Here is a 26,393-nt window from a genome sequence, read left to right as displayed (position 1 = left end):
TCATAAGGTACATCATTATCTTGGTACATCATTATCTTTGCCCCACTTCTGGCTTGTCTTTCCATTCCATCTTATACAATACGAAAGTTTTTCTCTTTTATGATAGCACTTAAATGTCTTAAGAAATCCTCCAGGGGTGGGAGGGCCGAGGGGGTCAATGAGGAAAATATCACTAATACTTTCAACAATAAAGATAAATTAAAAAAAATAAAAGAGGTCCAATTGTTTTAAACAGGAAAAAAAATCCCAATCCCAATCTAAGGTCATAATGGTATTTTTTTCTAAATTTTAATAAGTTTTTTATATTTAACTTATTTATAATTGATTTTTGCAATATGTATGTAAATATAAAGGTTTTCAGTAATAAAATTTCACATTATGTTGAAATTACCAATGAAATCACGGGGGGAATGATGCTGGAACTCTCAAATGCTCTTTTAAGAGGTTAGCACTTACTCCCTTGCCCAATCCGTCCCTGCACTAGAGGATGATTCTGATTGCCAGTGACTTTCATAGACCTAAGCAACATTCACATAAAGGTTGCAATTTAGACTTTTGCTCCTTCAAAGCACTAGTATACATGTTATTTAGTGTAATTTGGTTGTCAAAAAACAAAGGATTTTTAGGATGTTGATCAAAAATTTAAAATTTCTTTTCACTTTACTTAAATCCTGGCAAACAGATGTATCTCCTAATAGTGAAATAAATTTACTTCAATTCAGCAGTGGGGTGGGGTTTGGGGGTATTATTCTAAAGTAGAATCCTCTTTATGTTCCTAACAGCCTCATGGTTGACTAAAATAGTTAGAAGTTACAAATGAGGAATCAAAGGCAAAAATCTGTCCCTAAGCCAAGAAAACCAACTTTTTTCTCAATAAAAAATAAGGCAAACAGTTCTCCAATACCTCTCCACTTTATTAAGGTTAACCAACATAGTATTTAAAGTACCTGAACATTTACTGTAAGTTTTCAGTCATGTTTATATTCTGAATTATCTTTCCATAATTAAGTCAATATAGGCACATTGGTATTTTATAGAAAACACTTAGCCTTAGGAATAGGAATGAGTATAATTTGCAAATGTTACAAAAATGATTCCAAATCTCAACTAACCTCTTTTCCAAATTACCACTTGTTCAGTCTTTAATGAAAACACGACCCAAAAACAAATGCTTAAATATATCCCGTGTGAGAGTCTGGTGATTAAGAAATCCCTGAAGGAGTATAAGCCATATTACTGGAAAGCTCAGAGCACTGGCAAGGCTTAATTGCAAAGCACTTAACAGAAGGCCACAGATTTTGTTTTCTTAAGAGGAGCAAGGAACTCTAGGTGTCATTCTGTAATGCATTGAAATGGCATTGCCTCATGTTGAGTGTCACACAAAAACTCCAGGTCGCTGCTTCTTGATCTATTATTTTGGATAAGCTTCCACTATCATAGCATGGCCCTGTGAAGGAAGAATAAAGTTCAGTTAAAGAAATGAACAATAAATCCAGCCAGTACAGAGGCAGCAGAGAACGATGGGAAAAGTACAGGCTTTGGAGTTTGAGGTTGGCTCTGCCATTTAAATGCCGGGCGATCTTGGGATAGCCATTCTGAACCTCAAGTTCATCTATAGAATGGATCATGCTGCCTACTTCCTAGTGTTTTTGTGAGCATTAAATTAGATAGCATATAATACACACACACACACATACAATTGTATACATACATACATATATACATGTACACATCAGAGTAGAGTCTGATTCCTAGTAGATGCTCCATAAGTGACTGCTATTAAAATGAGAAGCCACAGGGGTCCATAAGTGACTGCTATTAAAATGAGAAGCCACAGGGGTTTTTAGCTGTATAAAAATAAACATAATCCAATGAATGCCAACTAAGTTGCTCATCTAAATCTACAACACTGTCTGGCCGGCATGGCTCAGTGGTTGAGTGTCAACCTATGAACCAGGAGGTCAGGGTTTGGTTCCCGGTCAGGGCATATGTCCAGGTTGCGGGCTCAATCCCCAGTGGATTATTGATGTTTCTCTCTCTCCCTCTCCCTTCCTCTCTGAAATCAATACAAATATATTTTTAAAAAAATAAATAAACCTACAACACTATAAAATAATAGGGCCAGGATTTGCAACCAGTTCTAGATGGATCCAAAGCCAGACTCTTCGTCCCTGTCCTACTCAGGTGAAGGGCCCACAAGGTAAGAAGTGCTATGCATGGTGCTGTGCACTAGTTACCTCCCTAGTTGAAAGCATGCATAGAAACTTATAATTTCATGAGTCTAAATCCTATCTGATAATCACAGCCAGTCTATTTTTGGACTGGGATCAAACCACTTAATAGCCTAACTACTGCTGGGCTACTTGGTTCAATCCCCATCAATATTTATTAAGAAACTATTGTTTCTACGCTGCACACTGTGTGTACAAGGCGTTGCTACATGGTGCCTGTCCTCAATTTATTACACACCATAATTCAAACCAAACCAAGTACCTTGATACGGGACAAGGAAACAAAAAGGAACGGGGATGGAAAGATTTGACTAGTTGGCGTTACCCTTGAGGGGCTCATGATAAGGCAGAAATTTCCTTCTCCAGCTTTATTTAAAATGCATTGGTTTCACGTCCCCAATCTTTCAGATTGCTCTACATCAGTGGTTCTCGACTGGAGGCGTTTTGCTCCTTCCCTCCCCAGAGGACATTTAGCAATGTCTGGAGATGTTTTTGGTTGTCCCAACTGTGTGTACATGGGGCAGGGGATGTTGCTACTGCTATCTAGTGGGTAGAGACCATGCTAAACATCCTACAACACATAGCATACTTCCCACAACAAAGAATTATCTGGCCCAAAATGTTTCTACATACTGCTGAAGCTGAAACCCTGCTCTAGATTCACAAGGACGGATTCCTCCTCTGATCGAATCATGCTTATCTCACTCATTTGCTCTGGATGAAACAATGCAGAATTTAGTTTCTAAGATGCATCATCTTTCTCCTTATTATACTGTAAACTTCTAGAGGGTTTGTTCATCCACAAAAGCATCTAGTATTGTGTTACTCATACTCTATGTGTGAGATAAAAAGTTAGGGGACAGATACTGAAAACCAAAGGACATGAACCTACTTGAACTATGCACTCCACACAGTGCTGTGCACTAGCTCTTCCTCAGTTAAGCCTGGCACAGAAAGATAAGAGGGAGGGCTCTGGTCCTAACTGACTATGGCTTTTGGTAAAAAAGTTACAGATTACAAAACGCTTTTGATCATGAAGTCTAAAATGTTCCAATCTATAAATAACGGACCCTCGATTCTTCAAAGTCTCGGAGGAAAAGCCATAAATAAAGGCTTATACATGTAAAAAGTTTATACTTTAACATATCTTATTTCTTCATCTTGATCAGCAACAGGAAGTTTCTATAATCTGAAGGAAAAGCAAATCTGTTTCGATCATGTTTTAAAAAAAAGATTATAGGCAGCTTTCCTTTTGGATATTATTCCCAGAGTGAAATGCTATAGCAGATAGGACGTTGCCTCTGTACTACAAGTAAAACAGGTAGAAAAAATCTGTAGAATAATATCATTTCCCCCAGCTAAATAGCATTAAGTTATCCAGAAGTAAATTAATTCTCCAATTAAGGTATTATTCAGTTCTCAAGAGTTTACCTTTGGAGAAATTTTATAGCTAAATCTCATATAGAGAAGTGACTAGATAAATAAATAAAATTTTATTATTAAAGAAGAAAACATGCCGAAACCAGTTTGGCTCAGTGGATAGAGCGTCGGCCTGCGGACTGAAGGGTCCTAGGTTCGATTCCGGTCAAGGGCATGTACCTGGGTTGCGGGCACATCCCCAGTGGGAGATGTGCGGGAGGCAGCTGATCGATGTTTCTCTCTCATTGATGTTTCTAACTCTCTACCTCTCTCCCTTCCTCTCTGTAAAATATCAATAAAATATATTAAAAAGAAGAAGAAGAAGAAGAAAACATATCAAAGTGTGAATAATGAATGTCTGGTGAGGGAATGATAAGTGATCTAATTTTTTCTATATATATTTTATATTTTCCATAATTGTCATAATGAGCATATACTACTTTTATACACAAAAAATGTAGACATTACTTTAGGGAAAAAATAGCTTCGATTTAAATAGCATCTTCTTTCCAAAGTACTGTCAGAATTAAAGCTGTATCCCTTCCCTGCAAAAACAGCTTGCTTTTTTTCTGGTGGCCTATCATCAGAAATACTGTTCTAAGAGTGTTTCTAAATAAACTCAATCAGACAGTCTTAGATGAGCTTGTTTGGTTTTCAAGAAAAGGACTTTCTAGAAGCTCCTGTCAGGCTGCTGTGATATACCTGTCCTCCAGCGGCACACGCAGCCACCAAACCAAACTGGCCTCCTTCCTTCCGTAATCTGTTGGCAGCTGCCATGACCAACCGACAGCCAGTGGCTCCAAATGGGTGTCCCAGGGACAGTGATCCACCCCAGTTATTAAACTTCTCCAAGGGAGGCGCTCCAACCTGGTCATATAAAAACAGACACAGATATAATAAAAATGAGTTTACTTAAGATAAGCATTAGGCTAGGCCCTTAGTAATATGAAGCAACAGAACCAGAGGGAAATAACTAACAAGATGCATCACAAATTATTTTACTGCAAATGAAAAATTCTAGGTCAATTCTGAAAGCTAAGGGTACATTTCTTTCTATTTTTTGTGATGGAATGTCTTCATAGATTTCATCTCAGTACCCCCAAATTTATGTATTTCTTTTTTCATCTAACATCAGAATGGGAAGAATAAAAAAACAACGTAACATTTTGCTTTTTATTTTTTCTAAAGAATTTCCAGGAATATTTTACAGCTAAGAAACATTAATGAAGCACTAAATTCTTCATCGGAGAAGCTATCCACCTCATACTTTTACTGTCAGGTAACTAAGCTCCAAATATTAAAGTGCTTTGAAAATTCAAGCATATTTTTATTTTTTTTTCAAGCATATTTTTATTTTTTAAATCTTTATTGTTGAAAGTATTACACATGTCCCCTTCAAGCATATTTTTAATCAGAAACTTACCTTGGTTTTTCTACCCATGTAGTTTTGTGCAAACCAATCAGAATCCATGGCTTTAAAATTAGCCAAAATCTGACCCTAGAAGGGAAAAGAATTCAATAAGAACCTTGTTATTAATGTCTCTCGAGGCTTTCTTTTACGCATGAGTTATTTAAAACTGAGCAAATTTTTAAATCAGTTTTCACTGAAAATTTTCTAAAGAAAAAATCTGGTACTTTTGAAAGGCCTATAAGGGATAGCCTCAAAAGGTAGGTCTTTCCACACTGTCCATGTGGCCCTGGATTCTCTCCCAGGCACCCCTGCCAGCATGTAAGTTGGTACTGTAGAGATAAAGCTCCACTTCCGTTTTATTCATATTATAAACCACGCCTGCTCTCTCCCACAGTGACCATTATATTATTACGGTTCTTTAAACGACTTACTGAGAAAGCTTCATGAAATTCAAAAGCATCAATATCCTTCAGTGTTAATCCTGCCTTTTCTAGAACTTTTGGAGTAGCATATGTTGGTCTGAAAAGAAAAAATAAGCAGTATGTTAAAACTTTAACTTTTAACCTAAGGGCTCCTTCACAGTCCCCAAACTGAGTTTTACATAGGTCTGAGAATGTCTCCCTGGTCCATGGATTCTACTGTACAAACAGTAATTAAGTGCTGGGGATATAATAGTGCACTGAGTAGATTTGGCCTCCACCCCTATGCAGTTTATATTCCAGTCAGGGAAATGGCTAATAAACAGACAATGAAAGAGAAAGATGAACTAATAATGTGAAGAGCTAGAACAGAGTTCAAAAGGCAAAGCATGGAAAGGGCATGGCTAGTTTGAAGGACATAATGGAGGCCAATTGGGTAGAGTCTTGTGAGGAAGGGGGTTTTCTAAAACGAGGAGGCTTTTCATGAAAGGCTCTTTTGAAGATTGTGCAGCACAGTAAGTAGCAATATGAAAAAATACTTATACAGGTATATATAGCTATATATATAACTATAAGAAGAAATTATAGGAACAAGTAGAAAAGAATTCAAAACTATAAAGTGATATACCAACATTGCTTCTTGGCTTTTTGTTAAGATCAAGTATAAAATGATATACCAATATAGAGGATTATTATTGTTTTTTAAAATCTAACACACAGTGGGGGGGAGGGGGGGAGTGGTTAGAGAGTAACCAGAGGACTTGTATGCATGCATATTAACATAACCAATGGACACAGACACTGGGTGGGGGCTTGCCCGGGGTGGGAATGGCTGGGGGAAGAGGGGGATCAATTGGGGAAAAAGGAGACATATGTAAAACTTTAGACAATAAAAAAAAAATATCCAACACACAAACCAATTATGAACTCAGCGCTTCACATACTTTAAAATCTGTGTAATAAATATGGGTAATCAAATACTTTTGATTATAGTCCAAAGATTTATACACTGCCACCTACCCAAGTAACAGTTGATCTTTTGGATCTTGAGATACATACACAAAATCCCTAGGTAAAAAACAGAGAGGTTAGCCCCAGTAATAAAATGAAGAAACTAGAGGTAATTTATTTAAACATTTCCTTTACCTCAAGTACGCCTTTGGCTTATAACCCATGGCCAGAGCTTTGTCTTCTGCCATAATCAGCATTGCAGATGCACCATCGGTCTAAAATGTTAATCAGAACAATAATGTTAAATTCTTCAGCCTGTCTGGAGGTCTTTCTATAGCTTCTTCTATGTCCTTTTCTAAATCTACCAACTAATTATAGTTATATGGTGATTCTACATAACAAAACCTTTTCATTTTATTCATCATTAAATCACAATTCAAACATCCACATTACAGAGTGTTTGACCCATTTTTGAAAGATGTTCAAAAAGTACTATAATTACCAAAATAGGCAAAGAAAATAGGTATAAATATACACATATTTAGAAAAATGTATTCATAATAAACTTAAACCAAAAGTTTTTGCTTTGGGCACAGAATATGATAAATTTTATGCATTAAAACAATCTGATTTACTTATTTATTTTTACATTTTCTCGACTGTTTCTCAGCTGCTTCCTGCCTATAGCTTCTAGGTGATATTCTTCTAATAGTTTCCAAAATAAGCAAACCAACAGGAGAACAGAAACAGGCAGGCTAGGAACATCAGAACTACGGTCTTCTCTCTATGAACACACCCCATATGCTTTTTCCCAACTAATTGAGAAGTTAGGGAACAAAGAGGAACCACTGAAAAAAGCCCTTTACCATGACTTTAAAAGAGCTAAAAGACAAAAACACCAAAATTCCAGAGAAAAGAAACTACTCTGTAGAGTTTGCAAAATAAAAACAATTTCTAGCACATTCTACCATCTATATCTATATATATAAAAGCCTAAGCGATTGTTTGACCAGTAGCTATCACGTGAACTGACCACCAGGGGGCAGATGCTCAACGCACCGGCATGGAAACATGGAACAGACTGATGAATCTCAGAGGGAAGGGGGAAGTGGGAAGGGTGGGAAGAGATTAACCAACGATCTTATATGCATACTAGAGGCCCAGTGCACACATTCATGCACCAGTGGGGTCCCTCAGCTTGGCCTGCAGGGATCAGGTGGAAACAGGCTCTCTGACATCGCCCGAGGGGTCCCAGATTATGAGAGGGCGCAGGCCAGGCCGAGGGACCACACCAGTGCATGAATGCGTGCACTGGGTCTCTAGTATTGTTATAACTCTGAAGAGACTACCATCAATAGGGTAGCCATAGAGTCTGGAAATATAGTTTACTATACATATATAGTTTACTCTGAAGAGACTACCATCAATAGGGTAGCCATAGAGTCTGGAAATATAGTTTACTATACATATATAGTTTTTGGACATTACATTAACAATATGTTCAATGCACCACTGGGCAAAATTACAATAAATGTATTACATTAACACATTTCCAGAAACCCATATATCTATGGTGTATTATCTCTGATGATTCGTGTTTCTGATTTTCAATAAAGAGACCGGCACACTCCAGAAGTAATCAAGGGGAATCAGATCTGGCAAGAGTGTAGCCCATGCCACATGGCCCTGTCATATCCAATTTGGTTTTGGAAATGACCACCTCACCAGCCCTTCACCACTCAGGCTTAACGGGGTGGTGCACCATCCTGTTGGAACTACCCTAGGCACTTTTCCTAGACCAAGCATGTCAAACTCACGGCCTGTGGGCCACATATTTTTGCAGCCCAGCCAATATTACAGTATGTAAGACACGTTTTTATAAAAATTTTGTAACTTAATTTTTACAATCACCTGTTCTTTTATCTCCAGTGCCTAGCATAGGCATTCAACACTTTCTGATTAGTTAAGTGTTTGAAGAGAACAGCTTTTTGTATCAGAATGGTGGCTGAATCAGATGACTTCTAAGGCCTAAAAAATTCTGATTCCATTTTAACACAATCTTTTTAATGAATATCTTTTACTAGTACAAGCAGATAGGCCTGTATTATTCTATTGAGAGTACACAAATATAAGCCCTGGCTGGGTAACTCTTGATTGGAGCATCATCCCAACGTGCCAAGTTCGATCCCTGGTCAGGACACATATAGGACTCAACTGATGAATGCATAAATGGGTGGAATAACGAATCGATTGTTTGGAGATGATTTCTCTCTCACTCCAAAAAAGAGAGAGAGAGAGAGAGAGAGAGAGAGAGAGAGAGAGAGAGAGAGAGATACACAAATATAAAAGTTACTGCCAAACACATAAAACACATAGAGCACTCACTTACCAGGAAAGAGGAGTTTGCAGCTGTCACTGTGCCATAGGGCTTGACAAACGCAGGTTTTAGTTTGGCCATCTGCTCCAGGGAGGAAGGACGAATGCCATTATCTTTGGTAACTGTTTCTTTTCCTATAAAAATATAAACTTTTTAACTCTAAGAAACTATAAGCATTAATATCTTCTCTAGAGGAATATGCTTTAAAAAATTACAAGAACAAATGAAATGCAAACCATACCAATTCACTAAAAAGAAAGCCTTTACTAGTATAGTTATCAAGATATCAAATTTTAAACTAAATTCTTCAGATATTTGGGGAAAAAATCTAAATAATTTAACAAAAAGAGACACTCTATTTTCTAAAGATATTCATTCACATTTGGCTATTGTGTACAGAAATCATATGAACAAAGAATTTCAAAAATAGGTAGGTACATAAGAACTAAAATATATCAGGAAGATGTCGAAGGAAACTCTTATAAAAACTTCTCTTTAAAACGTTTACCTACTCTTAAACATAAATTAAAGCTTGAGTCCCTGCTTATGCATAAAAGGGTGAGTATTCTGGAAACAGACCCAAAATACTGAAAAGTCACTTGGGTTTTTGGAGTTTTAAAGCAATTCAGACCAGCCTAACAAGTATAATGAAGCAGTCCCCTTCACATGGAGTTTTAGGAGCCGTTCACACCACCCAGACAAGTATCATGAAGCAGTCCCCTTCACAAAGTAGAGCGAACTGTTTTACCTGGTACTTTGAAGGGTACAACATCAGAAAGGAGCCCTTCATCCTGTGCCTTCTTGGCCAGCCTATGCGAGCGCAGTGCATACTCATCCTGTTCCAGCCGAGAAACAGCAAAGGAAGCAGCCAGTCGGTCTGCAGAGTGGCCCATGGTCTCACTGGTGGAGAACTCGGCCACCGCAGGGAGCTGGGGAAGGAGACACACAGAATCAGGTACACTGTTCACAGGTGTTATACCACACGGATGCTTATTTGGGAAAATTAAAACATTTCAGTCAAGACCAAGACAAAAGAAGCTCTATGGTTTCAGAGATCTCTACAGAGGGCTTACAAATTCAAATTTTCCAACCACTGTCTTTTTTCCCTACCTTAACCAAACAATTAGCCATGCCCTGTAACTACTAGAGCATAACTGAACCCACGCCGTCATACCTAATTCTAAATCTCTGCAGTGGGATGCTTTGGAAACGCAAGTCTTACCTCAGGTGTTAGGAAATTCAATCTGAATTTAGAGATTAAAGATAGTCGTTGACCCAGAGTCTTGGCTTTGTTGAGATCAAGCATCATTTTCCTCATTTTCCTTGAATGACGAATAGGGACGTCGGACATTAACTCTACACCACCTGCCACAATCACATCAGACTGGCCAGAAGCAATCAAACCGACACCTACAGGGCACAGGTCAATGTACATGAACATATTTGCAGAAATTAACAGGCCACTGATAATTTAAGCTTCCTGATTTAAAAGTTGTGTGACAGTCAACAGCATTGTAAAACGTCTGTAATTGAGGTTTTTATCTTTTCAGAGGGATTAAGATGATTTTTTAAAAAAAATATTTGTATTGATTTTAGAGAGGAAGGGAGAGGGAGAGAGAGATAGAAATATCAGAGAGAAACATTGATCGACTGCCTCCCACAAACCCCCCACCGGGAAATCAAGCCTGCAACCCAGGCATGTGCCCAATCATCAAATAAAAGACAAACCAGAATTACCATGGACCTTCTTCTTTCAGAAAAACGTACCTGTGGTCATGGCTTGATTGGCAGAGATGCAAGCCATGGTGACAGTGTGAGCAGGAGTCTTGTCAGAGAAGCCAGCTCCAAGGGCAGCCTTCAGAAAACAGTGAATGAAACCATGTTACAGGTAAGTGACATTTTGAGTGTTACTTCTCTGTGTGGTGAATCAGGAAAGGGTTTGAGTTTAATATTCTACACAGTAATGTTTAAAATAAAATGAAGCCCATCACAGAAATGTTTTATTCATTTTTCATCTAGCTATTAATTGACAATCGCTCTGCAAAATTCTTGGTAGTGAATTTCTAGTATGATGTACAAACCTACATCTCACCCAATTTCTTAACAATGCTTTGCTCAGAACCCTTAAAGATATCAATACATAATTTGATTTCAATGTATTTAAATTTTCAAATAAACAAAGTAAATCTGTTAAAAACATATAATATATATATATTTATTTATTTATATATATTGGGTGGGCTCCTCAAACACGAAAATAAGTTCTAAAGAACTGACCACTCATAAACAGTTCTCACTATATCCCTGCCCATTTTACACTTGTCTCCACTCATTGTCAGCCAGTCCCTCTCACTGATACTTCAGACGGCACTCTGTAGATTCAATGCAAAGTCAAATGGAAAAACTTGCCAAATATGCAGGAGTTCAAGTCGATTAAAGGAACTTTGAAAAACTGCCTCAGCCACAGTGAGCCTCTGACAAATAAGGGCAGACCAGTTAATAACTGGAAAAGAGAAAACTGGTCAGGATGATGACAGAATAGGTGCTTGAAAAGCAATTTGAGGGACCTTGAGAAAAACTGAGACCCTCTGTGAAGTTTGAAAAAATGGCCTCTGTTATGATGGCACAGCAAAGTTAAACACGAAATGGACACATCTATTATTTTATCATACTATTTATTGGGGCTATTAGGCTGCCAATAAACCAATCAATGCCAGATTCCACTGTTTATGTAAAGAATTAATGCATAGTGCAACAATAAAATACTTTACTTTTATAATTAAAGTTTCATTATAAAAATAACACTCTCAACTCCCCCTGCTCTTCTTACCACTATTTACTATGAAATTCTGGGTTTCCATTCAGGAAACTCATTTTTAGTGGTCTTTTTCTGAAACTATTTAATGATCATCAGAATCCAAGTTCTCCTATAATTTGGTAAAATAAACATGTTCCCAAAGTCTAGATCAGAGGTTCAATATTACCTTCCTTTATATTTACACAATCTGTACAGTATTTACCATAATCTATCGAAATATAAATATGCTACAGTAGTACACATGCAACATGATCTTATTCTGATCTTTCCAGATAGGCCTGATACTAAGTGCCCAACCTATTTTGCTAAAAACTACTCCCTGCCAACTGCACATCAACCTCTCCATGTAAACCAATCCAAAATGAAGAGAGGCGACTCTTTAGGGGGCAGGGGAGAACACCCTAGTCCAGTGATGGCGAACCTATGACACGCGTGTCAGAGGTGACACGCGAACTCATTTTTTTGGTTGATTTTTCTTTGTTAAATGGCATTTAAATATATATAATAAATATCAAAAATATTAAGTCTTTGTTTTACTATGGTTGCAAATATCAAAAAATTTCTGTATGTGACACGGCACCAGAGTTAAGTTAGGGTTTTTCAAAATGCTGACACGCCGAGCTCAAAAGGTTCGCCATCACTGCCCTAGTCACTAGTGGGGCAAGTGTAAAGGGCACTCAGGTCATAACAGCCAATGCTCACGAGGTCCTTCCTAGCATGTGCAATACCCTTGGCCCCGGCTGCCTCTCCGGACAGAAGGAGCTTTAAATAGAAGTGGTTGCTGGTGAACCTTGTCCACATGCTTCTTCTATTTAAAGTTGAAATAGCTCGGACAGCAAGCGTAGGCTCTGGAATGGTACACGAAGGAGAAAGGGGAAAGGTGCCTCCTGGTTAAGTTGGAGAGCAGGGAAATACGCTTCAGTCAAGTCAGGCTCCTGGATTTCATGTTAATTCTGTTAATACAGACAACAGGTCCTAAAGAAATTCTCTAGCTTGAAGTTATGTTAGCTGTTAGGTTACTATCTCAATCTTTCCCTGCATCCACTGCAAACGTTACCCGCAGTGCAATGCAACTGATGTCAGTACAGGGCAGCGAAAGGGAATCTACCTCATGTTAACCCATAGCTGAGATCTGCATATGGAGATAAAATTTCCAGAAAAAATTTCAGGGAAAAACATTATGGCTTTAGAGTTAGGACAGAATAGAAATATACAGAAAATGGGAACAGTTTTAATATTTATTTCTTAAGTGCTCTTATAGGAGTCCCCTTTTTTTTTCAGAATATAAAAGTTGAAATATATTATGAATAGCTTGATGTACTAATGAAATTATCATATTCAATACATTTAAAATTGTGAAGGCTGGGAAAAACAACAACCTCTTAACCTCTTCCTGTTCTTACTTCTTTCCTGACAACAAACAGGTGATTTTTGTGGGCTGCAGTAACGCCAGGCCCTCCACAGTTACAGCTTTACTGACAGGTGAAAAGGTGAGGCAGAACAAATACTGCAATCCTGCCCATTTCCCCTTCTCTGGGCTGACAGTGATGGAGTAATTGGCCTTACAACTATACTGAACACAGTAACATAGCAGGCAGAGCCTAGAAATAAAGAAAACAATTAGCACACTGAAATGTGCTTTGGAGCCAATGTTACCCAAATAATCACTTTCAAATTAGGGAGCTCAGCAGACCTGTTAAGACATGTCACACAAATTCCATTATCTTGGTTACCCAATAAACACTACATGGAGTCATGCCAACTAGGGTAAAAGCAAACTCCTGTGAAATAGTTGTGTGTGTTTTTTTTGTAAACACTCCCACGTATCATCTAGTCAATGGAAAAAAATGAATAAGCAAGGCTACCTCTAACAAAAACCATGTTATCAGATAAGTTATTTGCAAAATGTTAAAATTTTAAGTTAATTAGAAGCCATGCTCTAACATTACTAAAACTCATATCAGCCACACTCTGCCATAATATATATTCCCAAACCAGCTCAAATGACTTTTTGTATAGTATAAATATGTAGAGTACAGTGTACATCATTTGATTTATACAATAATTCTTTTAAATATTAAATAACATTCATTGTTCAAGTTATAAAATCACATTATAAGTCAAATATAACTTTACTTAATGGACTTTAATAGCTTTTAAAGAGTAAATTTTATTAGTTGAAGTTCAAATTGACTCTCATATCAATTTCTTTAAACAACATAAAGTTTGTTTTACTCACCTCTCTAGCCACATTGCTTGTTTTCACTTCCTGTATAACTGTGCCAAAGATGATGTAATCAACAACTTCCTTTGGGACATTGGTCCGATGCAACAAACCCCTGAGAGCAGAAACAGTCCAAAGCAAAGAAATAGTTAACACATCAAGGTAGTGTGATAGATCATTTAAAACACTGCACTTCTTTCTAAAGATTAACCTTGAATTTAAAAGAGCAGAAACTGTATCTTTCCCTTAATTTGACAAGCCTGTGGCTGGCACCTTATCAAAGAAGAAATGAACGAAAAAGCGATTTAAAAAGTCAACATGTGATGCTCAGCTGGCAATGAGAATTTATGCAAAGAGAATAAAAAATAATATGGAATAAAATAAAACAGATAAGTAAACATAGTAATGTTGGGAACCAAGTTTTCAGTCAAAAGAGACAAATATAAAATAAAAAAGTAAAATCCAGATATGTTAAATTTAAATTTGAAATATCAACATAAATGCATGATTTAAATAATATATAATAATACAGTTCTTTCAATTTTATTGTGCATTTGACATTTTTTAAAATAAAAAGTTGAGGAAAAACTTACAAATTCCAGCCTGGGACCATAATAGAAATAGGAAAATAAGCTGGAAAAGATCATTTGATCATTTGAGGAAAAGACCATTTTTATTTTTGATATGTTGAGCCTGAGGTAGCAAAGAAAGGTCAAATTTAGAGACTTGTGAGTTCTCTACATAAAACAATAAAGATTAAATAGATGAGATATTTAAGAAAAAACATGCACGCAGAGACATGCAAAGCTCTAAGAACTGAAATTTGCAAAACACTTTTAAAAAGAGAGAGGAAGAATTCTAGATTTTTTTAAAAAAATAGAGAAGAATCTGTCAGGAGATGGAAGGGAAATCATAAAGACATAATATTAAGAATATTCAAGTGGTAGGGTCAAATGCTATAGAATATAAAGAGAGTGATGCCTCAGAGAAGATTGGTGCATTTCATGATCACAAAGTCATTAGTACTAAGAGAAGCTTCCGAAGTATAATTACTGTAGAGTAATGGGAATGGAAATGATTATTATGATATCAAGGAGAATAAATAGAAAAAGAGAAGCAACTGTTGCTTTCATTCATTCTTTTATTTTTTTTAATATACTTTTATTGATTTCAGAGAGGAAGGAAGAGGGAGAGAGAGATAGAAACATCAATGACAGGGAACCATTGATCAGCTGCCTCTTGCACGCCCTACACTGAGGATCAAGCCTGCAACCCGGGCATGTGCCCTGACCGGGAACTGAACCCTGAATTCCTGGTACATAGGTCGATGCTCAACCGTTGAGCCACACCGACTGGGCGCTTTCATTCATCTTAAAATCTGGCAGGAAGAAAAGAATCAGAACAGATGGGCAGAAAGGTCAAATGAAGGGTGGCTGGCTGAAGACACAAAGGCAAAGAAAGCATCAATGGAAAATGAATGAGATAATGCCTTACATCCATCAGCTGCTTGAATTTGTGCAGCACATATGGCTAAAATCAAGAATAAATGAATCTTGTAAAAGCTAATAAGTGTTTTCTATTATGACCACATAAAAGTCAATATATCCTAGATATGGAAATTCTCTTAAACATGCTATTTCAAGTGTGAAAACTGGAGAAAGGTGCTTTAATGAAACTGCATTTACTTACGAAAGTGCTGCTCTAGCCAAATCATGTGGCATCAGGTCTTTATATCTGGGGAAAGAAAATAAATAATTTAAACCCAAAGCCTAGACTTTTACTAATATTTTTCATTTTATTTGAAATATCTAAAGAAATCCTCTAACATATGCCACTGCAGATGCATTTAACTTTATTATCTTAGGCAGTCCATCATTTCAAAGGAAGAAATAGTGTGATTTTTTACTACTTGTCATCCTTAAATATTTGGCAAGCCTTAACTTAGACTGAGCTAAGAATCTAACAAAATTTTACCCAATATCTTATTGTTCAGCATAACATATTGTTAAATATTCTTTAAATGCCATCTTTTGAGTTCTCCTTTTTAAAAATATAGTATTTATTTATTGATGCCTAAAAGGACATGAAGGATATATTAGGACATTTTAAGAACCTTTTTGTTTTGAAGTAATTTGAGATTTACAAAAGAAATGGAAAGATAGAACAGAGGTCCTGTATACCCTTTACTCCTCTTCCTCTAATGCTAATATCCTAAATATATAACCATGAAGTACTTGTCAAAACTAAAAAATTAACATTGGCACGATACAGTCACAAAGCTTACTAACTTTATCTGGATCTCACTAGCACCTTTTTACTGTTCTGTTCCAGAATCTAATCCGTGCATTTTGTTTTCATGCCTCCTTAGTCTCCTCCGATCTATGACAGTTTCTCAATCTTTCCTTACCTTTCATGACCTTGACACTTGAAGATTAGGGTTATGGATTTGGGGAAAGAATATCACAGAGGTAATGTGCTCTTTTCATTGCTTCACATCAGGGTGTACATACTATCAATATGACTTACTAATGGTGATGTTAACTCGATCACTTGGCTAAAGTGGCCTTAGCCAGTTTTCGGGCTGGTCTAGTACCATTCTGGTTCTATATTCTTGGGGTTGTGCTACGCTGAGGTTTGGACCAGCCCATCAACTCCAATTCTGATAATTTCCAAGAGGCCAAAGCAGTGGATTAAAGGCCCTTCAGAATGCCCACGGCCCCACACCCTCAGTACCAAATTTCTGAAGGGGCACAGAAACAATGTACTAATCTCCAGACAGGAAAGGATATCTCTGCTGGAAGAAGCTATCTGGACCTGCACTAGGTTTTCATAGGGCTAGTTCAGTCTAACAATACACTAGGCCAGTGGTCGGCAAACTGCGGCTCGCGAGCCACATGCGGCTCTTTGGCCCCTTAAGTGTGGCTCTTCCACAAAATACTGACTTCTGCGAATGGGCCACGAAGTTTCAATCGCACTGTACGTGCGCGCCCGCATGTGGTATTTTGTGGAAGAGCCACACTCAAGGGGCCAAAGAGCTGCATGTGGCTCGCGTGCTGCAGTTTGCCTACCACTGCACTAGGCTTGTTCATGAGAAAGGATGAAAAACAAATTGGCCATATTTTTTCACCAGTGGCTTGACTTATTCTGTATTAATTTCTGAAAATGTTATCCCTATATTAAGTAGTCCACTAACAACAATATCACCTACTGGGTTACATTTACAAAGATCAGTTTTTAAAATACATATTTTTCTTATTGACTTCAGAGAGGAAGGGAGAGAGAGAGAAACATTGATGAGAGAATCACTGTTCAGCTGCCTCCTGCATGCCCCACACTGGGGATCGAGCCTGCAACCCGGGCATGTGCCCTGACTGGGAATTGAACCATGACCTCCAGGTTCATAGGTCCACACTCAACCACAGAGCCACACCGGCCGGGCAAAGACCACTTTGAAGGAATACATAAACTATGTGGAGTGATGGATGTGTTAATTTGATTGTGGTAATCATTTCACAATGTATATTAAATTAACTCATTGTATACCTTTTTAAAAATCACAACCTAAATTGATACAGTTTTTATGTGTCAGTAAAGATGGGGGTGACACACAATCATTTCATACTTACGAAGTGCCTGACAGCAAAAATGGAATGCGAACACCATCCACCACCACGATATTTCTCACATTGGGTTTTGCCAAGGTTTTCTTCGTATTAGTCTGAGCAGCTTTAAAACAAAGTTCAAAGAACTATTACTTAACAAACATGAAGTCAGATGACTTTTTAAGTACATCATTCAATGCCATTCACCAAACCACTTGTGTGTGTGTGTGTGTGTGTGTGTGTGTGTGTGTGTGTGTAAAGGCTAAGAAACTAACATTTATAATATATTTAAGGTAAATAATATAATTTTTATAATATAAATCCAAATAATTAAGGTAAATAGAGATTATACCTAATGATGAGGGTATTTATGCCATTAATAAAGTTGTTTATTTGTATCAATTGTTTGACAATCTATTACAACTGACAGCAACCAATGTGACACATAGCCTGTCCTTAATATTAGAAGTCAAAATAAGTGATGATGTTTCTCTTTATACATCTTAATATTCTTGCTTTTCTATGTAGAAACAAAGGCCATTTGGTTGATGACTATTGCCACTCTGCAAAAACCTAAATGCTTCCTGATTCTGTTTGACTCAAATTGTCTAATTATTTTCTATCATCAAAACAGTAACCTTCCTCTAAATTTTTAATTAAAAAAATAAAACATGAATATATGCTTGTGGTAAAAAAAAAATAAACCATACTAAAATATGGATAGTAAAACCTCTTTATGCCCTCCTCCACCAAGTTATTTCCTTCCCAGAGGTAAATACTATTAACTTGGTGTATATTTTTTCAAACTTTTGTGCTTTTAATTCATATACATGTACACACTTGTGTATTATATACGTTTTTCTGACCTAATATAGCTTGACAATCTTTTTGTGTTGATCTAAAGCTATCTCATTCTTTTGTTGTTATATTGAAATAACCATGTATAATCAACAAATTTTCTTACTTCTTCATTTTATATTGACCAATCTTCTTTTATTAACTAGTTTCCCAGTTACCCCTATTCCAGGAATGGTTCCTCTTGTATATGGGACAAGAAGACATCCACAAATAGAGAAGCCTGTCACTAATTGCAGATTTAAAATGTTAGCTTTTAGCTCTACAACAGTCTCAAGAGTGTTAGCTAATCATCTCTAGGACCGACAGCCAGTAGGTGAATAAACCAACCAGCAAGGTTCATGGAATCTCCATGACTCCATTAGGCTCTGAACCCCAAAAAGCAGCCTCCTGTCAACATCCTTGAGCCCAACCCTACACCATGTAATAGCATTACTGATTGGCCTTATATTATTTGAATTGAAAGGCAATGGTGATAGCCATGTTGCTCATAAAAGAGGGAAATATAGGAAATTAATTTTGGTTTTCATTAAGAATTCACAAATCTCGAATCTAATATTTAAATCAGAAATTTTTATTTTATAAATTACTATACCTGGGGCAGCTCGTAGCTGGGAGGAGCAGCTCAACGGTCTTAGAGCTGGAAGACAAAATACAGTGTTTACAAAAAGCAATACAATTCTATGTCTGTGTAAGATGCTTATAAATCCAAAGCTAATGTTAAAAAAGCACAAATTAAACTTACAAAATCTGAGGGCCCATGCTGATGTACTGGGAAGGTTTTTAAAAGTGTAAGTCAAGATGGAAGTCATTTTGAAATCTGAAAAAAAAGGACAAAAATATATCCTGGGTTATTTGTATCTGTATAAAATATCCCTAGAAGTAGAAATAAAATGTTAAAATAAAGGATGGCTGGAAGGAAGGAAACTGAGTAAATGGGGATCAGGTGTAAGAAAGACTTGCCATCGTATACTTCTCAATTTTGAAACATGTTTTAACCTAAAAAAAGAAAAGAACTGGCAAGTTTTGCCTACGAAGGCTGTGGGAGCCAGCCTCTAAGAAAGCATGCCCCATAAAACAATCTCCATGTTTTATAATTCAACCTTTGTACAGTCACCTCCCACATAGAACCACAATCGGTCTGTGTAAACAAAAGAATATGTCAGAAGGGGTGGCATGTCACTTCTGAGATTAGGCTGTAGGAAATCCTGCAGCTTCAGCCTGGTCACTCTCTGAGATCACTGGCTCGGGGGAAGCCAGCTGGCATGTCTCCCCTGCACTAGCCCATGAAGAGGCCCACGTGGTGAGGAACTGCTGCCTCCTGCCAACAGCCATGTGAGTGCGCCTGGAAGTGGATCCTCTAGCACAGGCAGCTTTCAGATGACAACAGCCTTGGCCAACATGCTGACTACAACCTCATGAGAAACTCTAAGTTAGAACAATGCAGTTAACTTGCCACCAGAAACTGTATGAGATAATACATTTTTATTGTTCTAAACTGCTAAATTATAGGCTAACTTGTACCCCATAATTACCCCAAATAGATAACATAGAGGCCTTGTTTAACTTCCCCTGGTTAGACTAAAAAGAGGACACCCTATGGCTTCAAAAAAGAAAAAAAATATATTTTTCCAAATATGTGGATTGAAAAGAGATGAAGGAATCCAAGCTGTAGGCTCATCAGCCTAGGGATGGCTATTCAAGGGACTCTGGCCGGGGAGACACAAATTGGCACCATTGTTTCCAGGAGCTACATATGATGCCACATGAGTCTGATATACAAATTTCCTTAAAGTTCATCATGAAATAAAATTCATAAAAAATAGTCAAGAAAATGTCGATAAAGAAAAAGGGGGACTTTGCACTAATAGATATCAAAACTTTCGATAAAACACCAGTAATTCAGCAGTGCAATTCTGGCACAGGAATAAATAAAACTAATCAACAGAATAGGATGTAGCAAGTGCGGAAGCATACTCATGTGCATGAGGATTTAGTTAATAATAGGGATAACATTTCAATAAGTGGAAGATGAATTATTCAATAGATTTGTTGGGGAAATGGCTAACCATTTGGGAAAAAACTTAGTTTCATAAATCACACCTTAAGTACAAATAAATTCCAGATGGACTAATCTAAATACCTATCTATCTATTTTAAACTATAAAAGTACTCAAAGCTAATAGAGAATATATATATATACAGTGAGGCCTTGACTTCCGAGTTTAATTCGTTCCGAGACCGAGCTCGTTAACTCAAATTACTCTGTTAACTCAAAGCAAAAAATCGGCCAAGAGACAGCTGGTATCTCAAAAAACTCGTTAGTCGGGACACTCGTAAGTCAAGGCCCCACTCTGTGTGTGTGTGTGTGTGTGTGTGTGTGTATAAAAGCCTAAGCAACCGAACGACCGGTCAACCTGTCGCTATGACATGCACTGACCACCAGGGGGAAGACGCTCAATGCAGGAGCTGCCTGGTGGTCAGTGCACTCCCACAGTGGGAGCGCCGCTCAGCTGACTGATCGGGCTCACGGATGGCAAGTGCAGCTGCAGCGCCGTGAGCTTCTCCTGCCTCCATAGCAGCACTACTGACGGTGGCCATGGTAGGCGCAATGGGGCTGGGATGAGTGGGAGCAGTGCAACGCCCAGCCCAGGCTCGGGCTCCTCCCTGGCCGCCTGCCAGTTTGCACACTACTACATCCCCCTAGGGGTCCCGGATTGGGAGAGGGCGCAGGCCAGGCTGAGAGACCCCACCAGTGCACAAATCTGTGCACCAGGCCTCTAGTATTCTTTATAATCTTAGATGGGGAAAGGCTTCCAATATATAGCATAAAACCCAGAGACCATCATAGAGAAGACTAACCAATAGATCTGATTAGATACACATTTACAATATCTACACAGCAAAAGACACTAAAAGGTAAAAGTAGAACAACAGATTCAGAGAAAGTACCTGTAATATGTAAAACACACAAAGGGTTAATATTCATAAAGAACTTTTATAAATTATAGGAGAAACACCCTATAATGAAATCTGATTTTTCACCCCAACATCCCTTCACCCCATTATATAGTTGCCATATGTGGTTTTTATGGGATTGAATCCAGCCCAACTCCAGGGTTTAAACCAATCAGAATAATTTAATTCTCTTCGCCAAGGTCACTGATTCAGGTGAAGGTCTAAAACAATCCTGCATGTTCTCTCTCTCTCTCTGCCCCTTGCCCTCTGAAATCAATAAAAATTTTAAAAATATGTTAACACATTGCGTACCGCATAGAAATCTCTAAGACATACGCCAGGGACTGCACGTTTTTGGGCAAACTGCACATTATTTAAATCATCATAATGCACTTTAGGTGTTGTTTTTCAATAATTATAACATTTTTATTTACAAAAGCAATTAAACAATTAAAGTTCCTAGTACTTTTTTAACGTATGGTACTGCGTAAAACGTTTTCCTCTATGAAGAAGGACCAAACAAAATTTACATAAGTATCTAGATTCGCTCCTTTTTCCATGGGCGTGAAAAACGAGAACACTCCTGAGCGGTCCTTAACAGACGGCGCGCGAAACACGAGAAAACTCCTGAGCGGTACGAAATGTGTTAAAAACAACCCTGTATGTATTGCCTTGATCACTGGTATTGACTTGGGAATAGTTAACCTGACATTCAAGTCTTCCGCCTGGAATTCTGGAACACAAATCTTTCCTTCTGAGGCATCCAGCCATAGCAATTAGAAAACATGAAAAAAAAAAAGCTATCCTACAGACAGAAGTGACCACAAAAGAAGACAGAACCAAGAATCTCAGAAAAAGAAACTAGAGCGCTGATTGAGTCACATCTGAAACTCATCCTCCCACTGTCAATAAATCCCTTTAATAAGTCAGTTTGAACAGAATTTACTTATTTACATGTGAAAAACTCCTTCCTGATATATGACCAAAAGGAAAATGAGCAACTCACATAAGAAATAAAAATGTCAAATAAACGTCCAACCTAACAATAAAAAAGTTAATTAAAACAAGGCTTCATTTTGAGTTTATCAGATTAGCAAAAATTTTAAATATGGTTAATATACAATTCTAGTAAGAATGGGTCTATTTAGGCACTTCTAAATTCAGTTGCTAGAAGTATAAACTGCTAAGGCCTTTTTGGGAGGCAATTTTTAGTTGTCTATCAAAATTTGAATTGTGATTTTCTGAGCCCAATAATTCCTCTTATGGTCTTTAACTTATAGAAATATTCAAGATGTATGTGTAGCATACATGGATCTCTAACTATAGAAATACTTAAGATACTCATTGTAGCATTGTTTACATTTGTGGAAAACTGAAACTAATCTAAATGCACATCAGTAGGAAATGGTTAAATAAATTATAGTACTGAAACTAATACAAAATAATATTGAATGTAAACTGTAACAGAAAAATAAAATTTAGAAAATTATAGTATAAACATAATATGAAATACTGTGCAGCAGTTTGGAAAGAATTGAAACATAATGATATACATGTGTGTACTGATATACATGTATATATCCACAATATATATTAATGAAAAAGCAAGCTGCAAAGTAGTATGTACAGTAAGACTCGATATGACACAGAGAGAAAAGAAAGCCCATAAAGCTGAGTCTAGCCAGACAGGCGTGGCTCAGTGGTTGAGCATCAACCTATGAACCAGGAGACCACGGTTCGGTTTGCAGCCAGGGCACATACCCAGTTTTCAGTTTGTGGGCTCGATCCCCCAGTGTAGGGCGTGCAAGAGGCAGCAATGATTCTCTCTCATCATTGATGTTTCTACCTGTCTCTGAAATAAAAAAAATTTTTTTTTTAAAAAGCTGAGTCTATAAATGGAAGAGATAAAGAGAGGCTTTCATTTTATATTCTTCTGTCTTCTTAAAATTTTTAAATGAGAATTTTATTTTTATGTACAGTATAATTTTTATTTAAAATCTATGTATATTAATATTTATATAGATATGTAAAAATGTAGAAATGCATAAAAATGTTCAAAAAATACATATAAAAATGTTACTGTTATCTCTGAGTGGTGGAATTATAAGTGTATTTTTCTTTAGACTTTTCTGTAGTTTCTGAAAAAAAGTACATAGAATATATATTCCATCAATAATTAATGAATAAGGAGATATTTTAAAAGAAAGAGGGACTAAGCAAACTACTCTATGGGAGGACTGACTCTTACTGTCACTTGCTCTAAGGTTTAGGAAATAAACATTTTGACCTAAGGATAAAGTAGGCTCTACTGAATGTGGAACTATGGGAAAGATGCTTGAAGTTGCAGGGACCTGGGAACAAGGGAAAGAAGGGGCCTGGCAAGTAATGAAAACAAGATAAATTGGCTCCAACAGCTCATGATTACAATATCACTAAGACACAATGTTCCTGGCCTGTGGGGCTCAATTGGTTGAGCGTCCTTCCATGCACCAAAAGGTCACCAGTTCAATTCCCGGTCAAGGCACATGCCCTGGTTTGGGGCTTGATCCCCAAGAGTGCAGGAGGCAGCAGATGGATGTTTCTCTCTCCCTCTCCCTTTCTCTCTCTAAAATCAATAAAAGTATATTTAATAATAATAAAGACAGACTGTACTGCCCTGACCTTTAAGCAAGTTACTTAACCTTTCCTCTGCTTTAGAATTAAGATACAGAGCCCTAGCCGGTTTGGCTCAGTGGAGCACGTGCAGGAGGCAACCAATCCATGTTTCTCTTCTCTGTCTCTCTCCTCCTCTCTTCCCCTCTTTCTAGAAATCAATGGGAAAATATCCTCAGATGAGGAGTAACAAAAAACAAAAGATCTGTAAAATGGATCTATAAGATGTAGGTAATTCCAGTACTTACCTAGGAGGATTGTTGAGGAATAAATTAATATACATAAAGCACTTAGTCAGGGGCATCCATGTATTTGCTACTAAAATCAGTAGGTAGTGTAGTTTCCCTCTAAGTACACCATAGTGAGAAACATAACATTTCTGCCTTACTATTTTGTTGCAAATACAGGGAACAAAAAAGTCAAGAGCCAAACTACAACCCATGGGCCTCTAGCTAATAATAAATGTTACATTTTAAAGAGATGCAGAACAAAACAAAAATATATATATGGCAAGAGATCACCGTGGGTTTGCAAAGCTACTTACTATCTGGCCCTTTACAGAAAAAGCCTGCCACCCCTGATGTAAGCAATAGGTGCAACAAAAACCTTCTGAGTTGGAGGGCCTTTGGAGGTCACCAAGAATCCTTTCTGGAAATTAAATGACCACTGGCCATCCAGTTGCTGCTTAAAGGGCTCCGAGTGATGGAGGACTGTTTGACCTGAGCTTTGAACGAAAACCTCTCTTCTTTCTTTCCACACTCATTTCAGTCTCAACCTCCTTGCCCCTTTCCCCTGCTCCTTCTGGCTTCCTCTGTGAGCCGCAGATTTATGTCTCAAATCCTGGCTCTGCCGCAGAACCAGAAAACTGACATAAACTCTGAGCCTGGCAAGCTTTTTCTAGAACAGTGGTTCTCAACCTTCTGGCCCTTTAAATACAGTTCCTCATGTGACCCAACCATAAAATTATTTTCCTTGCTACTTCATAATGTAATGTTGCTACTGTTATAGATCGTCATGTAAATATCTGATATGCAGGATGGTCTTAGGCCACCCCTGTGAAAGGGTCGTTCGAGCGCCAAAGGGGTCGCGACCCACAGGTTGAGAACCTCTGCTCTAGAACGTGCAAATAACAATTTGGGGATTGTAAGGATTAAGTGAGGTGGCGTGAAAGCGCCTAGAGCAGTGGTTCTCAACCTTGGCTGCACACTAGAATCACCTGGGAATCTTTTTAAAATCCTGATTTCTGGGCCTCATCCTCCAGAAATTCTGTTTCTTTGTTACTAATGTTGTGGCCCCACCCCATAACAAAGAAACAGAATTTCCGGAGGATGAGGCCCAGAAATCAGGATTTTAAAAAGATTGCCAGGTGATTCTAATGTGCAGCCAAGGTTGAGAACCACTGGCCTAGAGGACCCTCCATGTTACCTGCTTTGAGAACCAATCAGCTACTTTGAGGACTTAAGCCCATCTTTCCAGAACAAAAACAGCTACTGTCCAATGCAGAGCTCTTGGCGAGAAGTTAGTAGGCCCTATAAGCTCTAGTCCCGTTTCTTCCACCTGCGGCCGTGAGCAAAGTTACTCATGCTGTGATTCACGGGCCTGTTTTCTCACCGATAAAATGAAGGGGATGAATGACCAGACAAACGGCCAGGTCCCTTCTGGGTTAGAAAACCCTCTGAAACACTGGCTTTCCGAACAGGGTGGAGGAATGTCCCCTTCCACACTCGGAGTCCCGAAGCTCAAAGGACTGAGTCTCACCCCTGGAAGCAGCATTCGGGGTAAACCCGTGGGCCCGTTCTGGCTACCGGCAACGTCGGTGAAACCGTAATCAAAACTGCAACATAGCCCAGCGCTTTAGGCGCGCGCGCGCGCACACACACACACACACACGCACACACGCACACACACACCCCACCCGCGAACAGTTGGTTCACGCGCGGTGATCAATTAACCGGTCTAAGTTCCTGCACTAATTGCTTTGGTATAGGAGACCGCGTCCCGGAGCTTCCTTCCGCTGGCCGAGCTCCACTCCCCCAGGGAGGGGGGCAGCCGCGGGCACTGGCGCTGCGGGTGGGAAAGAAGTGCGGGTCTCGCCGAGGGGGAAAGGGCCGGGCGAAGAGCCCAGCGCACCCGCCGTCTCACCTGCGTTCGCGTCCGCTAAGGCTCCCGCAGTTGGCAAGGTTCGCACCCTAATGACAGAATGCGGAGGGGCCGGAGGGCGGGGCCAGCCTGGAAAGGACCCCTCACGTCAGCCGGCGGTTCCGCGGGCTTCGCTGGTCTTGCGGCTGCCCGCTGGCCGCCTGACTGAAAAACCCGGCATGGTACCCTCTTCTCGATGGGCCACCTTCCTTCCAGCAAGGAAAGGGTCCTTTTTGTCCCCTTATCCTGGAGCGAAGGGCAGGGTTAAGGGGCCCGCGGCAACTCAGCGTCGGGATTTTAGTCAGGCAATGCGTCGGGCGCCTGCCCGGGGCCGGGC

At 38.5% G+C, this 26,393-nt stretch overlaps 1 protein-coding gene across 3 annotated transcripts; it reads right to left on the bottom strand.

Annotated features, from left to right (window-relative positions):
• Nucleotides 1-893: 893 nt before the first annotated feature.
• HADHB (hydroxyacyl-CoA dehydrogenase trifunctional multienzyme complex subunit beta) lies at nt 894-26,207 on the bottom strand. Of its 3 annotated transcripts, none has more exons than XM_006099789.2 (16): nt 26,060-26,206; nt 19,053-19,127; nt 18,903-18,947; nt 17,477-17,576; nt 15,540-15,584; nt 13,866-13,965; nt 10,576-10,663; nt 10,031-10,218; nt 9,557-9,737; nt 8,821-8,942; nt 6,627-6,706; nt 6,501-6,548; nt 5,493-5,580; nt 5,074-5,148; nt 4,353-4,517; nt 897-1,447 (listed from the first exon to the last, which is right to left on the bottom strand). In XM_006099789.2, the coding sequence occupies exons 2-16, from the start codon at nt 19,117-19,119 to the stop codon at nt 1,412-1,414; spliced, it is 1,428 nt and encodes a 475-aa protein (XP_006099851.1). In that variant the 5' UTR covers nt 19,120-19,127; nt 26,060-26,206; the 3' UTR covers nt 897-1,411. The 3 variants fall into 3 exon arrangements, with proteins under 3 accessions (XP_023619209.1, XP_006099851.1, XP_006099852.1); XM_006099790.3 differs by lacking the exon at nt 26,060-26,206 and adding an exon at nt 23,027-23,073; XM_023763441.1 differs by lacking the exon at nt 6,501-6,548 and having other exon boundaries at nt 894-1,447; nt 26,060-26,207.
• Nucleotides 26,208-26,393: the final 186 nt, after the last annotated feature.

The sequence above is a fragment of the Myotis lucifugus genome, unplaced genomic scaffold (assembly GCF_000147115.1).
Source record: "Myotis lucifugus unplaced genomic scaffold, Myoluc2.0 scaffold_285, whole genome shotgun sequence".
NCBI classification, from domain to species: domain Eukaryota; kingdom Metazoa; phylum Chordata; class Mammalia; order Chiroptera; family Vespertilionidae; genus Myotis; species Myotis lucifugus.
The sequence above is the reverse complement of the archived record's forward strand: the minus strand, read 5'-3'. Positions and strand labels throughout refer to the sequence as shown.

Coding starts and splice junctions, on each gene's coding strand:
- HADHB (XM_006099789.2), bottom strand. CDS start 19,119: ATGACTTCCATCTTGACTTACACTTTTAAAAACCTTCCCAGTACATCA. Junction 15,585..17,476: donor TTTTTGCTGTCAGGCACTTC/GTAAGTATGAAA, acceptor TTCTTTCCCCAG/ATATAAAGACCTGATGCCAC. Junction 8,943..9,556: donor TGTACCCTTCAAAGTACCAG/GTAAAACAGTTC, acceptor ATATTTTTATAG/GAAAAGAAACAGTTACCAAA.